General features: G+C 34.9%; 1 protein-coding gene across 1 annotated transcript in view; it reads left to right on the forward strand.

Moving 5' to 3' along the window:
• Positions 1-15275, forward strand: part of LOC119071890 — an 89932-nt gene that overhangs the window by 66826 nt on the left and 7831 nt on the right. The window contains exons 8-9 of the mRNA XM_037176989.1: positions 9057-9167; positions 9322-9422. Of these exons, the coding sequence (XP_037032884.1) occupies positions 9057-9167; positions 9322-9422 (212 nt within the window). The remainder of the gene's footprint in view (positions 1-9056; positions 9168-9321; positions 9423-15275) is intronic.

A 15275-nucleotide genomic window follows, 5' to 3' on the forward strand; every position in this document is an offset into this window, starting at 1 on the left:
TAATTCCTAATCTCCTAAAAAACCCAAGAGCAATTCCGCCGGTAATTTTTAACACACCCATGTGGTAGTGGTAAAACCGTATAAAGACGTGTAAACAGTTTTTATTGTTTGTGTGGATCAGCTGAAGCAATTTCACTGTCTCTAACTGTAAGAAGGTTCTATTGACACTTTGTCAAAATCTTCCTATTGTATGAATCTGTATTTTAATTCAAAATGTTTTATGAACCTTCCTAGGCCGCCGACTGCATTTGCATTCACGAAGAAAAACATGCATTCGTGATGAAAACCGAACATGTTCATGACTATAGATTGTAGAAATTCATATCGTCATTACTACAAATATCAACGATGGCGCAGCCTGCAAGTCGATCTTTTGACCTCCAATATTTAAAAATCAAAATATGTTACTATACAACAAGGGAAGGAATCGGATCAAATTATTTTCCGAGTGTAGTATGACGTTTTCCTTTACGAAGAAGGGATTGACTTTTCCCTTGGGACGGAAAGTCCATTTTTGCTCCCTAGTAAAGGAAAATTTAAAGTTTCGATAACAAATTCTTCATGAAAATATAGTGACAGAAGTGACCGACTTGTCGACAGCGTCAATCATTGAAAGTTCTGTGAAATAGTGCTCAAATTCACAATCTATTTGAGAGTGAAATCTAGCAAAGACAAAAGCCAGTGGCGAACTTAGCTAAGAATTTTCGTGGTTAAACATAATACTTTTGTTCCATCCCAAGAATTTTGACTATTCTTTTTAGCATGCAATAAAGGTGCGGTTAGTCGAAGCCAATCACATACGATTTACGTTGCCTCAGTCAAACTACATTTATTAAAGGTGGTAAAAATGCCACACAGCTTTTGCATTTTACATGTAAAATTATAAATTAGTCAGGAGTGTATAATTCTACAAACAAAGGAATAAGATGGTATTTTGACAGCGTCAAAACGACGTTGGTTTGCTAGAGAGGGTATTGGCCGAGTTCTATATTTTTGTTCTTATTTTAGGTGTTACATGTGTTTTTTACTGCCGTTACGAAATATTCAGTTTCTACACGCAAAAAAAGGAAATTTCGGATGTACGTTCAAGACGTACAAAATCTACATTTTAGACGTACATTCTACGTACTAGACGTAGTGATGTACGCATAAAACGAAAAATGTACAGATAATACGTTAAATGTACTGATAACTCAACCATTGGTCTCATCGTCGAAATGTACGTTTTAGCCGTAGCATGATTTACGTTTAAGACGTAGGATGGTGTACATGTAAGACGTACAATAATATTAGGTTTGGTGTTGATGTCAAAAGTTATATCTGTATTGTTTCACAAATTATTTAAAAGAACAATTCGATTTAAATATTCATTTCAATTAATTGTTGTATTGTCGTATTGCTCGTTTGGTTTCTAAGCTGTTGGATTGCTTTGAAACGACCAATGTTTTAAAAAAATTCGACGTAAAGATGTAACGCGATTTTAACGTTCATTTTAATATTACCGCGGAAAATCAATTTCTTGCCAATAGAACCATGAGAGTTCATCCAAGAAAAAGAGGTTCTTATAATGCGTAGGAAATGGAATTCTATTATTTAATTTTATCACGCGTATTTAATTTTGAACTCTGGCCTTTGATGAGACCATTATACTTTCACAAGTTTCTGATCGGATTCGGAGTTGCCATTGCCAATCAACAAGCCCAAATCCGACATCTAAAAAAAGTGATGATTGAATTCCGACTTGACAAATGGATGCGTTGCGGCTAAAAAATCGGATCTATTTTTGATTAAAACCTTCAATCTCTTGGAGCCTAAAAAAATATAATTACTGCAACAACATCCGACCTTAACAACTCTAACTTACTCGAAAATTTCAGAACAAGAATGCATATTTGGATTCGGTCTCACCAGTCATTATATTGGCTTAAAAGTACTCAGATTTTCTAGCTCAATAGGTTTGTTCCAAATAACTGTAAACGCGAACTTTGACAACCCGAACCACGACGATTTCATCCATAGACGACATAACCTTGGCTTTTCGCTGAAATTTTAAGGCCCCGTATATATAGTGACAGCTCATTTTTCATGAGCAATTGTTTAGGTTCTGTTGTCTATGGATGAAATTTGACAATTCGTATGGCCTTGGAACAGATCTATAGCTACAATTGCATAATAAAATGTACAAATCTACCGAGAATCCTATGATCATGTGTTCTAGATGAACTGTACATTATATTTTTAAAGGAACATGTAACGAAAATTTCATAAATTATCAATAACAATTATTTTTTAAAGTTTGAAAACTCGACTTCTTTTGGGAGCCTGAAATTTAATGTTTAATCATCAGAAAATATTTGCCTGAATGTTGCTAAACTCAACTCAATTTAAGTTTGCAATTGGTTAGCATTCTACAATTTTAATTGTTCCACAGCGTTCCACATGTTGTCAACAAAAGAAGCGTAAAGAGTGTCGTTTCACTCACAAACGTGTGGAATTGAAGAAGCGTAAAGGCAAACGCTACTTCTATGTGGTGGAACACGCGTGGAACAAATAAAACGAAAGAAACAAACGAAACCCACCAAAATTGCATTCTTATGATGAGATCAGTTTACTGCGTCTAAACTACATCCTTTTTCTACTATGTTTAAAAGGAAATGACAAACAAAAGAACTCTTCAAAGTAAACTGTTCGTAACTCAGCAACTAGTTAGCTCAGTGCGAAAGTCACTGACTCAAGATCGAGAGGTCCCCAGTTCAATCCACGCCAGTGACAATGTTTTTTTTTTTTTTTTCATTCGCGTTTGAGAAACCCAGCACTTTGTTTTATATAAAGTAATCGATCTCACATCTGTAAAGTGGGCAAAGGACGAAATATAGTAACATTATTTCTAGAAAAATTAAAAAAAAGCGAAATTTCCAATATACGTTTTATTCGTACATTGTACTGATAACTCAACCATTGGTCTCATCGTCGAAATGTACGTTTTATCCGTACGACTTTTTTTTTGCGTGTAATATAGTTGTCCATTCAAAGATATAAATCCTTCGAATACCTCTATCATCAAATGGAAATGTTTTTGCACGTTCATCAGTACAAAAAGCTTTCCATGGAACTCGGAACATAAGGCTTAAATGAGCGTTATAAGTTATATACATAAATGCGATCGCCCGGGGGTCCACTTGGCAATTTTCACACATCTAGTGCGTTACATATTGCTATTAATGTCAATATCAGTATTATGGTGGAATTGTTCAAATATACTGGCACAACAAAATAATATCAAGCAAAACCGGTTGCATACAAACAACTGCTACATTTGTGTATTTCAAGGGCTCTTTTCATATATTTTTTAACAAATTTTTATTATGAAATCCATAAATTTTTGCTTTGTGTAACAAAGCTCGAAAAAATTTCCTACAAAAAAGGATTATGTATCCTACTGAGCAATCCACATTTTTGTCCGAACTTTTATGGGACATTATTATACGGAATTACATACATGCCAGACAGAGCGCATTTTAGAGAAATATTTGAAATTATTGCGGAATCATCTAAGTACATTAAAATTATTATTTTCGAAACGTAAAATGGAGGGCACATCTACAAGTACAGCAGTATCAAATTCGTATTCAAATTTTCCACATCAAACCAATGTAACGACAAAGATCTATATTTTCTGTAAAATATTCTCTGGCCTTTGTGTCGAACATTTTTCATCAAGAAATATGGTTAGGGTTTCCTATTGATTACTTCCATTGTAAAAACTCCAAATGTTATTTAATGTATTCCGGATGGAAACAATGTTCCTGTGTTACCATACAGCTATTCAAGTGAGATAAAGTTGTTTCTACAATATGTTATTGTCGAATATCTTTAAGAGGTATGCTCGTTCACGAAATAATAATGTTGCCATAGAATAATGGAAGAAAAATGATGTGTACCGGGAAGATATTGTAGCCGGCCCCTTTTGTAAAACATATTGAAAATGTAGAAGTTGTTCAAGACTGTACACGGTATATTTGCATTGTATGCTAGCATACCCTTGGGTACATTGTTGTCGGGTAATTAAAAATAAGATTTTTCGAGTATCTTGGGACGTAGTATCTGATTTTTATGAGCATTGACAGATGGATGGATTAAAGCTAAAAATAAACAGAAAAGGATGTTCAATTTTTTAGCTGGAAAAATTATATTTATGGCTCCCGAAATAGATTGTACCCAACAATGCATCGAATGCGGAATTGACACTATGTTACAGGATTGACTAGCTATGACTCACTACAATAGTCATTTTCTCCCCTCCGCTGAAACTTCAGAAGCCTTTGTCGTGAAAAACGTTGTGTTTAACCAAGGAAAAAAGTTGGAAATTACATTTTCTTGTGTGACTTGTGGCTCTCGGTACAAACATCACCCTTGAAATGCAATTTCCAATTTTTCTTCCCTCGTTGAACAAATAGCTATTTCACAACGCTGCTGGAATTTTCTCACCTTAGCTGAAACTTCGGATGCCTTTGTTGTAAAAAAAACGTTGAATTGACTTCTGGTGAGAAGATGACGTACTGTTGATGCTGATGACAGTTCAGGTGATAAATTTGTTATTTTCTCAACTCTTGTTTTGCCCACCAAAAACTGTCATTTTTTTTGGTTTTGAAAAATAGTGCAGCAAAATGATGTTCGTTTCGGGGATTAAAACGGTTTTTCACGCCACGCACGGATGAAAAGTTATGTGTTCACCTCGTGGAAATAGGAAATTCTAATTCCACTTGGTGGACAAATCAATGACATAATAGTTCCCACTATTATGTCATTGGGACAAATTACCATTGTTACCACAGGGAAAAAGTTTGAAATTTCATTTCGAGGGTATTGTTTCAGCTGGGTGTGATAAAGCTTTACCAATTTTCAGTGACTGCAATGATTTTAAAATGTTTTTTTTTTTCAATGACAACTGACTGATTTAATCTGGTCGTCAACCCGTTTGGGTACCAAGAAGATTAACATTGAAATGGATTTAATTGTAAATTCCAATTAAAATTATTCGACTGAATCAAAATATCAAAAATAAATTGAACTGCCGAAGCGACAAAGCTCATATAGGATTACAACAAAATTAAAGCAAAAACTGGCAAAAACACAATAAGTCAGACAAACGAAATCGTTAAAATAAAAATTCTGAGAAATAAAAAGAAATTAAAATAAATTCAATTCAATTCAATATACGAAACAGGGGATTTATTCTGTCTCGTTGTCAATATAAGAAACGAAAAACTTCTTTTTTTCTGTTCGGATATGCTATTCTGTGGGAAACAAAATTCCCATGTGTGCTCGTATCGACTTTCATCAGTTAGTGGCAAATTGCAAAGGTATGAACATTATTATAAAAAAAGAAAAATCAAATTGATCGGCGTAAGCACAATTTCCAGCATTTCCATATTTTTCTCGTATGTGTGGCATATAATATTGTCTAAATCGGTTTCATGCGGCACATTATCCTTTGGTCTTTGGGTATTACCTGATTTGATTCATATAAATATGCGGGTTTTGTGTTCGGTATTGTGTGTTAACGCTGAAAACAGCTCCATTTATATTCAATTTCCTCTTTTTTTGTTCTTTGCGTACGTGTTTATGTCAACAAATTTTGTCTATATTAGTGTCGAAATAGAGCCATTCATCTTGCAATTATCGTTTGACAAGTAAATTGGACTAATGAAGACGAAACCACTCATCTATGATAAATTCTTTTGTTGTTAGCGTCGAATAGATCGATTTCATTTTAAATGTTTTTTTTTAAAGAACTGAAAAATTTGTAATTTTTTTCGAGATACGAAGCATAGAGAACCAAAGCTTGGAACATGCCACAAAATTGAATTGGTCACTCTTTCGAGATGTAAATGACGCGATTGTCAGCCGGTATCAAGGCCTTTGCATTGAGTATGTATCTGCTAGGGCGTGGGGTAATTTGGCACACCATACAAATTGATGGTGTGCCAGATTCACCTCTAAGGAGCGAATCTGGAACAGTCATGACTTTTCGTTACATGTAGTAAAAGGACGCGTACTATGATCGCGTGTACCAGATTCCCCGATGCCATCTGCTACTGAAAATACTAAGCGAGAATTTAACTCATAGCACGTGAACTTCAGATTCAACCTATCATTTCAACCTGATACTGACCTGTTTATAGTTTCAGTGTAAGGCCACTGATGCCGACAAACACCCTACATATCACAAGACGACTGAATTTATTTTCCCAGACCCGTTCTGAGCATCATAAAGGACCGGAAAATACATCCGAATATTCTAAACGACTTCCGCTAAATGAGTAGCAACTGTTAGGTTGTATATTCAAGACACTCACTCATATCATCGACAAGGCAATTGAGTTAAGTTTTGCATGACCTGAATTTGACCTGCTTTAAGCTTTAATAACGGTAGTCCCCGAATAGAACATTGTCGTAGAAATGACGAAAACAGCACAAACATTGTATTAACCTCTCAACTCCAATTAAATCTCTTTAGTATTACTATCGAATCTATTACTTCCATTGATAAGAGCTTTTGCAGCCGATAGACAAAAAAAATCTTTTACTTCATTAGTCTGAACATACATATAGACCTTAGGAATCAGAGCTCTTCGCTTATTGTTGTCGTCACTGTCGAGAGCAGGTGATAAGGTTAATTTTCATCTGGACAAAGCAAAATGATTCAAATGGAAAAGATAATTCCCGAACTATTGACCTTTCCACCCACACAATATAACATTGTATTATCTAATCGGACTTATGTGTGAATCCAATAAACTATAGCCCCATAAGTTTTCCGCCACATCTGGACAAAATCAATAAAAGGAAATTTCCGATTTACGAATCAATAACCAAACAACAACGGCGAAGAAAGCTTTCTGAAATGGATGAATAGAAATATAAACTTGAAGAAAACGAAAAATTGCACGAATCGTTTAATTGCCATTTTATGTTTCGGTTATCATCATATTAATGTGTGTGGTAAGAGTTCTATTATAACAAATGATTAACGATTTTCATTTTCATTGTGATGTATCAAAAAGCCCAATCAGAAGATAAACGATATTTACCATTTGCCATATAAAATGCGCCGTTCATGGGCTAATATTAAACCATGTCTGATGTGAAGAAAATGTGAAGGAAAAAAAACTTTTCTTGATCTTTTTTCGGTCGTTCTCTTTTGTTGTATACACGAGTGTTCACGTTGAATAACACTGACGAACCGGAATTCGTATACACAACAATAAGGATGAATATGAAAGCAGGAAAATGTAAGACATAATTAACCTAAGGTATTATATTTTGAATAGACCATCAGAGAATTAAATATATATTTTGTGCTTATTGGATTAATGGTAACAGATCACCTTTTTAGAAATTGGACTTGTTGTTTGATTAATCATTTAACAACACTCTCTAACTCCGAATATACAATATCAGCCACCGCCCTATAATGCGGAATCGAACACATAATTCAATAATTATATAAAGCCTCCGGTCGTAATCTTATGTTGATCTTGTGATTTTATTGCAGGAATTGCTACGTTTTATTTTCGATTTATTTGAAGAGGCTTTTCAATGATAATGAAATTGGATCGGATTTTCCCTTAGAGCGTTTGATTATTGCGTAAAATTGAATAAAAAATTTCGGCCTGTTCTGTGGAAAATTGAATATATAAGAAAATAATGTTCAGAGTACACACTGCGGCCAGGTGCAATAATTTATGATTTTCCCACACACAGTTAATCTTTATAGATTCGATTGTCATTCGTTTAATTCGATTACAGTTTCATTTCTGTGCACAACGTGCACCTGCATCTACAGTTCACGTGACTGAAAAGAACATAGAAAATAATAGCTGCAGTCATTCATTTAAAGTATAACGGCTTAGCTTCCTGGTGTGAATCAAACAGTTATGACTGCAAAGAGTTGTTATCGTTATATCAAATTGAAAACTAAATCAAGCCCCATAATAATGTTCAGAACAGTGTTTGTACGTCTAATGAACTTAAAGTGTTAGTGCTGTCAAACTTCTATTGATGAAGGTAATAACTTAAAGTGAAAGGTTAGAGACTTAATGTTAATGTTACGATATCTATCTAAATTGAAATACAGACGAAAGAGACCTGTGTAATGGGAAGGTAGGGACAATTTAGTTATGGAAGAAATTAAGTCCTGCGAATGATTACTTACACACTGAATGACTCGTTCACGTAACCCAATACGATGAATTTTTGACTACATTAAGGCGAGATATCAATTAGGACGTAACATTCTACGGAGAGTATTTGCATACTTTGAGGTGTAGTTCGGAAGTCATGTTAAACCGGTGGTTCAGACTGCAATCGTTATAGGCCGTAAAAGGCTGTTAGTGACTTCAGAAAAAACAAATGATTGAAATCGTTATTCTGATCAAATTTCCGAGCCGAAAGGCGAGGTCAATAATGAAATACACCAAACCATTTTCACCATTTGCCCCATTGCTATGTAATATATTTAAACTTTACCTCTCCCTCACAGAGGCCGACGCCTCTGTGAGGGAGAGGTAAAGTTTAAATATATTGCATAGCAATGGGGCAAATGGTGAAAATGGTTTGGTGTATTTCATTATTGAGGCCATGCGAGGCTCTAGCCCCACTATTGGGATTTCGGACCCTACTATTTAAAACTAAAATTTGTTCAGTGAGCCCCACTATTAAAAAAAATCGGTCTTCAATGAGCCCCTCTATTAAAAAATATTGGTCGGCGCCACTGCTCCCTCACATTGTTATTCTTTAACAGAAAAGAAATCTTCTTTTTAATATTCGTAGACTGACAATGCATACAAATTAGTAATATTGTAAAAGTAATAACCCCAAGTCAACATAAATTCTAATAAATTTCCAATAAAAATCAAAAGGAAAACTTGCTGAGAACTTATCCGCGAAACAGTATCCGTTATATTTGTAAAAACAACCAACCAACCAACCAAACAACAAATAAGGTCAAATTTATGAGTTTTCTTTTTTCTCTTCTCTTTTTCATAAATTAGGGCTAGTGAACGATCTCCATTTGATGGTTCATGTTGCGGCGTTGGATATGCTACAGTTGATTCATTACCACCATCCCCAACAGATAGTGAAGCAGAGCCACCACCTCCACGGTAATTAATTATTTTTATTTTCAAAGTTTTTCTTTTCGCTCTGCGATTAAAAATAAACTCATTTGCACGAGCTGTAGCATCTTTTTTCGAAGATGAAATATGCAATGCAATTACTATATTGCGAAAGACATTTAAATCCATTTTACATTTTCAGCCTTCGTGTGGTTATGATGGGTGATTCAGGAGTGGGTAAAACCGCCCTAGTATCACAGTTTATGACTTCTGAGTATATGCATATATATGATGCCAGTTTAGGTAAGTCAAGAGGTAAATATTCAGAATCTTTAATTATTTTGCTTAAGTAGCTATGTGTGCTGTTTGAAGGATCTGATCTCTAAAAGAAATTACTATTTTCATTGGTCGTAAGTATGCAAAAGAAATCGTCTGTTGAAACGGAAAATGTGCGCAAAGTTTCAATTTTGAAGGAGGAAATGTTGAATAAATATTTCACTCGGCAGGAAGCCTGATATAATGAGATAAAATGGTAATGAGATTTTGTGATTTTTTTTAATGAGTGAAATCAACGCACTTCAAGCATGACTGGTACTCTAACATGGACAGAGTATCATACAAATTGTGGGTGTCGGAGAATCTGGCACATGTAGCAAAAAATTAAATTTTTGAAATAATTTTTTCATAGTGTCGGGTCAGGCATTTTTTATGTAGTAAATCCCTGTTCGCACTTATCCAACTTAATTGTCCCTTCTACGAAATTTCGGTAACAAGGAACTGTGTGTTAGTTTACTTTACCCCGAAATTTGGCATTAAAAATAAATTTTCATAAAAAATAGTACTCCATTTGACAGCTGTAACAATGATCACTCATGCTTGCAGTGCGTTGGTGAAATTCAGCGAACTGTTTTTTGACATGTTTTTCAAAAATACATTTCTTAGATGAAGAGAATCGAATCCTAGCACGCTGCACAACTTAATGTATAACATACAGTAGATAGTAGAAGTGTGCAGTAGGGGTAAACCATTATGCCTCGTAACAAATTTACGAATACATAACATCAGATGTGTATTTTCACACAAGCTTTACAAACTGTAAGCAAGTGCGCACCATTTTCTCTGGTTTTTCACACACGAGCCGTTTGCATGTTTTTAATACGAACTTTACAAATCAGAATGGTTTACCCCCAATATATTGTTGTAATAACCCATAATTTGTTACCAATTCTGCACTACAATCGCGATACATAATCATTAAACAAACAATGCAGTCAGCTCTCCAGAACGAAGGTGTTACGTAATTTAGACGTTCGTTCGTTACCTTTTTTTCTGCATACGTGTACGTGTTGTACAGTATGATTAACCGAAAATCTGCGTGGACCGCATTAACCGCATTTACCATCAAACACACAACACAACATAAAATATGATACGATAGCTGGAATATTCATTACGTCCTGATGATATTCACAATTTATAGAACGGATGTAATGAAATCTTTGCCACGTTTATAACATTTTTCCGTCAATTATGATTATCGTAAAACAATAACGCGATAAATGCTTTTGTTTCCTTTGGATAAATTACATACGAAATTTCCGGTAATTACGCTACACCTATTGTTACCCAGTTGTGTTACAGTCTCGTTCAATCTCATTCTGTCTAACGGAAGTTGATGAAGCTTTAACGGTTTATAGCACATCGCAAAATCTGTGGAAGAAATGAAGGAAATTGTGCTTCTCGGCGGAATAACTTTTGCGATTTCAGCCGAAGGCGATATCAATATCGGGTAAATTGCGATGTAGTTCCACTACTTAAACCTTTTTCATACGTGTGGTGGTGATGTGATGAAATTAGCTGTACCTCACTTTTATTGTAATTTTAATTCCAAATGTACTTCAAAGGAAGTTCGAGCTGAAGATGTTTTTTCTTCATCATTTCTATCAACAATAAGAAGTTTAAAAGTTTGAACCGAATTTAATTGAAAAAATTAGCACATTCGATTTTTCTTCGTAATTTGCTTTTTTGGGTCATTACGAACAATTTTTCTTCGAAGGGAAGGGTAGCGCAGGCTGTCGAAATAATGTAACAAATTATGTTTGTTTCATCGATTTCCATACATACATTTTCACTAGGCTACGATAAAGTGACGAAAATGAATCTCCTCATATGGAACCCCATTTATTAACTAGTTAGCAAAATATCTATTTTGTCCATTTTTTCGTTTGTAATAGCTTCAAGTTGAAGCCTTCAACTACTGCCGAAACGAAAAAAAGTGAGTTGCAAATGTAATAGAGCCACTTCGTTCTAGTTCTGTAGCGGTGGGTATATCGCTCCGATGCCAAAAACCGATATTGTTAAAGAATCAACCATTTGACTAATCACTTTATGACGGGACTCCACCTCCCATATTGCCTGAGGAGAGAATTTTCCGTTTTTAGTTGTATTGCGTGTGTTATTTTATCACGTATGAGTCGGAAATGTGCAATTTGATGCTTTGCTTGTGAGAATGAGATGATCAATTATTCGATCAGAAGAATTTTATTTTGATGTCATTTCGGACCTACGTCCAAATATCGTGACAATGTACGCATTTGTTGTTCAATTGTACAAGTCTCCTGTATCGATGGCACATTTAGAAGACCTCTATGGACTGTTTGCCACCGACTGATGAGTAGCAGTTCTTAGAGCTCCTAAATGACGAAACCCGTTATCTCTGCTTAGAACATGATTTCATCAAGATCACCTTCTCCATAACGGAGTCCCATGTATAGTCCAGGGAGAGTTCTTGTTTGTGACGTTTGTCTGAAGCTACATGTCATATCATATTATACTTAAATGGTCCGTTGCCAATCTACAACGTTAAAAAACTGTGCATTTTGTGCACTCCCTGCCTGATTAAAAAATCGATATAACAATTTAATTTATTTCAAATCATGTGATCCCAAAAATTTATTATATTAAAATGCAGTAAATTTGGTGCAGGCTCGCTTGCTTTTCAACCCAGTGCATAAATAGAGTCCGTGTATACACTTTGACTGTAGCTACTAGCTAGCTTAACGTGCACTGTAATTGACAATAAATGTGTTCTAATAAAGACACTTATATGTATTTTAATATAGGAAACAGAAATACAATAACACTGCCACCCAACAATGTGTTGTTGACTGCTCATCGAATCTTTATTTCTTGTTGCTTTTCAAAATGTTGAACATGCTGTAGGCTGAATTTAGAATCTAGAAATGTGATTGAAATTTAATTTACGAATCAAACAGACCAAACGAATCACGGCAGACCCTTGTAAATGTCTCCAAATTTAAGGGATACAATTTGCCAATTAGCAATTGATGTGGTTGCTTCAAATATTCCCCAAAAATTATGATACACTTTTTGGTGTCTTTTGGCTGTTCGATCCACTTCGATTCGAATATACTGTAGGAGAGGCGATTGCTCGACAGCATTATCTCATTTCCACAATACGTAATCAAAAATAGGTCAGAAATACAGTAAGACAATACGGTAAGATGCATACAACGTTCCAATAAATTATCGCCGACGTTCTAGAAGTGAACAAGTCAAGTGACAAAATCGTTGCGAAAGTTGCTGTAATTCCTTTTACTTACAAATACTAAGCAATAAATCGATCCGCAAATACATAGACCGCTTGTACCGAATTGAATGAGAAATATATCCGAGAAAAATGAACCCAGTTCGTCGATCAACCTAACGGAAATTAAAGATTATTACATTTGTCACTGATTCTACATAAAAAAATTGTCGCATACTCCCTTGTGTACAGGTGAACATCAATAGATTCCTCCAAATCCTTCCTAAAAATATTGTGCTTTTGCGTCTCAGACAACTTCATTTTCCCAGTTATTCGTCCTGTTTTCTTCAGTTCACTTCCTAGAGTCTCGTACCTCAATGACGAAGTTAGCAGTAAATACCAAATTATTATGGATAAAAACGACACTGTAACTGATAAAATTGTTGCGAGAACCGTAAAAATATGTGTAGCCCAAAATGCAATTTCACTGTTTTTGTAGTCCCAAGGAACCCCGATTTCTAAAAACAGGCTCTTCTCACTTCCAACTATCGCTATAAATATCACCTCGATCAAAGCAATGACTTCCACGGTAATAAACATAACAACAAATTTTGCAAATTTTCCTATTTTGCGGTGGCAAAATGCGAGTTCTTCGTCATATCGAATAGTAAAATTACAAACTCGACCCAACAAATCAAGAATTTGGTTCTGTTTCCAAATTAGAATGCCAAGTTTAACATATAAAACTGCGATAATGATTGATGCTTCCACTAAAAATACTTTTTTGTCCACTTTTTCGTTTGTAATAGCTCCAACTACTGCCGACACGAGAAAAAGTGAGTAGTAAATGTAATAGAGTAACTTCTTTCTTAGGTCTCTAGTGGTAGGTTCATCTCCCCGATGCCATAAACCAATATAGTAAAAGAAATCAACCATTTGACTAATCACTTTATGAATTCCAATAGAATGCATCTTGAGACAGAGACTAAAAACTTTTAAAAGTTCAAGAGATACTAAACTGACTTGGCAACCAGCCTGGTATACGAAGTTAATATTTCTGTTCGAAAGTAGGTACATAAAATTACAAGTATCTAATGTCAAATCGGTTTCTTTTTAATCTTTAATCATTTTGGTGTTTCCATACGCTAAGCTTGTTTCATTGATGGTAGAAAACACCTTCTAATTTTCTTGTCACTATAAAAGAACTCACATCGGCTATTTCTGTCCATTGTCGGAAAAATGAATTCTTAGCGGGAAAATAATTGCGGCAAGTGTAGAATATTTTCAACGATTAAGGAAACGTTTATAAACGGGTACGACGAAAGTGGGATTTGTGTGTTATAAGGTATAGGAAAAGTACAGACTAAGGAAGAGGAAAATCTGCAAAAGATTATGGCGGGATTAATAGACGGTCCAACAAATAATAGAATTTATTTCAAGCACATGTGAACAATGTGATTACATGAGTTGATCCTGTAAACGATCCTGTAAATATTATATTATCCAAAATAAAATGCAGTCAATTTTGTGCAGGATTTTGAGTTTTGCAAAACTTGGGCCCGTATAAACTTTGGTTGTTCTAATAATGATTTCGGGTCGGTGACACAATATAGTGTGATAGACGAAATAGAAATAAATAACACTAAAAATGTGTTGCGGTTGGTCATTCTCATCGTCATTTTTTGAAGCTCTTCAAAATGTTGAACATGCTGTACGCTGAATTTAAGATCTAGAAAATGCAAACGAAACTTCGTTTAAAAATCAAACAGACCAAACGAATCACATCAGCAGACCCTTGTAAACGTCTCCAAAGTTAAGGGATACAATTTTCCAATTAGCAGTTCATGTGGTTGTTTCAAATATTCCCCAAAAATGATTACACACTTTTTGGTTGCTTGTGGCTGCTCGAACCACTCCGATTCAAACAAGCTGTAGGAGAGGCGATTACTCGACAGCATTATCTCATTCCCAAAGTATGTAATCAAAAATAGATCCGCGATGGAGTAAAACAACACGATAAGATCCAACAGATTATCACCGACGTTCTACAACAATAAGTAAATTAATAAAATGGCTGTGATATCGATACGACTTACAAATACTAGGCAGTAAATCGATGTGCAAATACATAAACCACTGGTACCGAATTGAATGAGAAATATTTCCGAGAAAAATACGCTCACTTCGTCAATCAACCTAGCGGAAAAAATGAAGACTATTAGATTTATACCTGGAGTAGATCTAACATTGTCACGTACTCCCTTGTGTACAGGTGAACATCAACATATTCCCTCAAATTCTGTACAAATACTTTGTGCTTTTGCTTCTCAGCCATCTTTATCTGTTCACTTATTTGTCCTATTCTCTTCAGTTCCCTTCCTAGCATATCATATCTTAATGAGCAAGACAACAGTAAATACCAAGTCATCATAGAAAAAAACGATACTATGGTGGATACAACTGTCGTGAATACAGTTAAAACATGCACAATACAAAAAGCAATTTCACTGCTTTTGTAATTCCAGGGAAAAGCTACTTCTAAAATCAGATTCTTCTCACTTCCAACAAACGGTAAAAATAAAATGTCAACAACACCAATGACCTCCACG

This window comes from Bradysia coprophila (genome assembly GCF_014529535.1).
Source record: "Bradysia coprophila strain Holo2 chromosome IV unlocalized genomic scaffold, BU_Bcop_v1 contig_5, whole genome shotgun sequence".
Classification (NCBI taxonomy): domain Eukaryota; kingdom Metazoa; phylum Arthropoda; class Insecta; order Diptera; family Sciaridae; genus Bradysia; species Bradysia coprophila.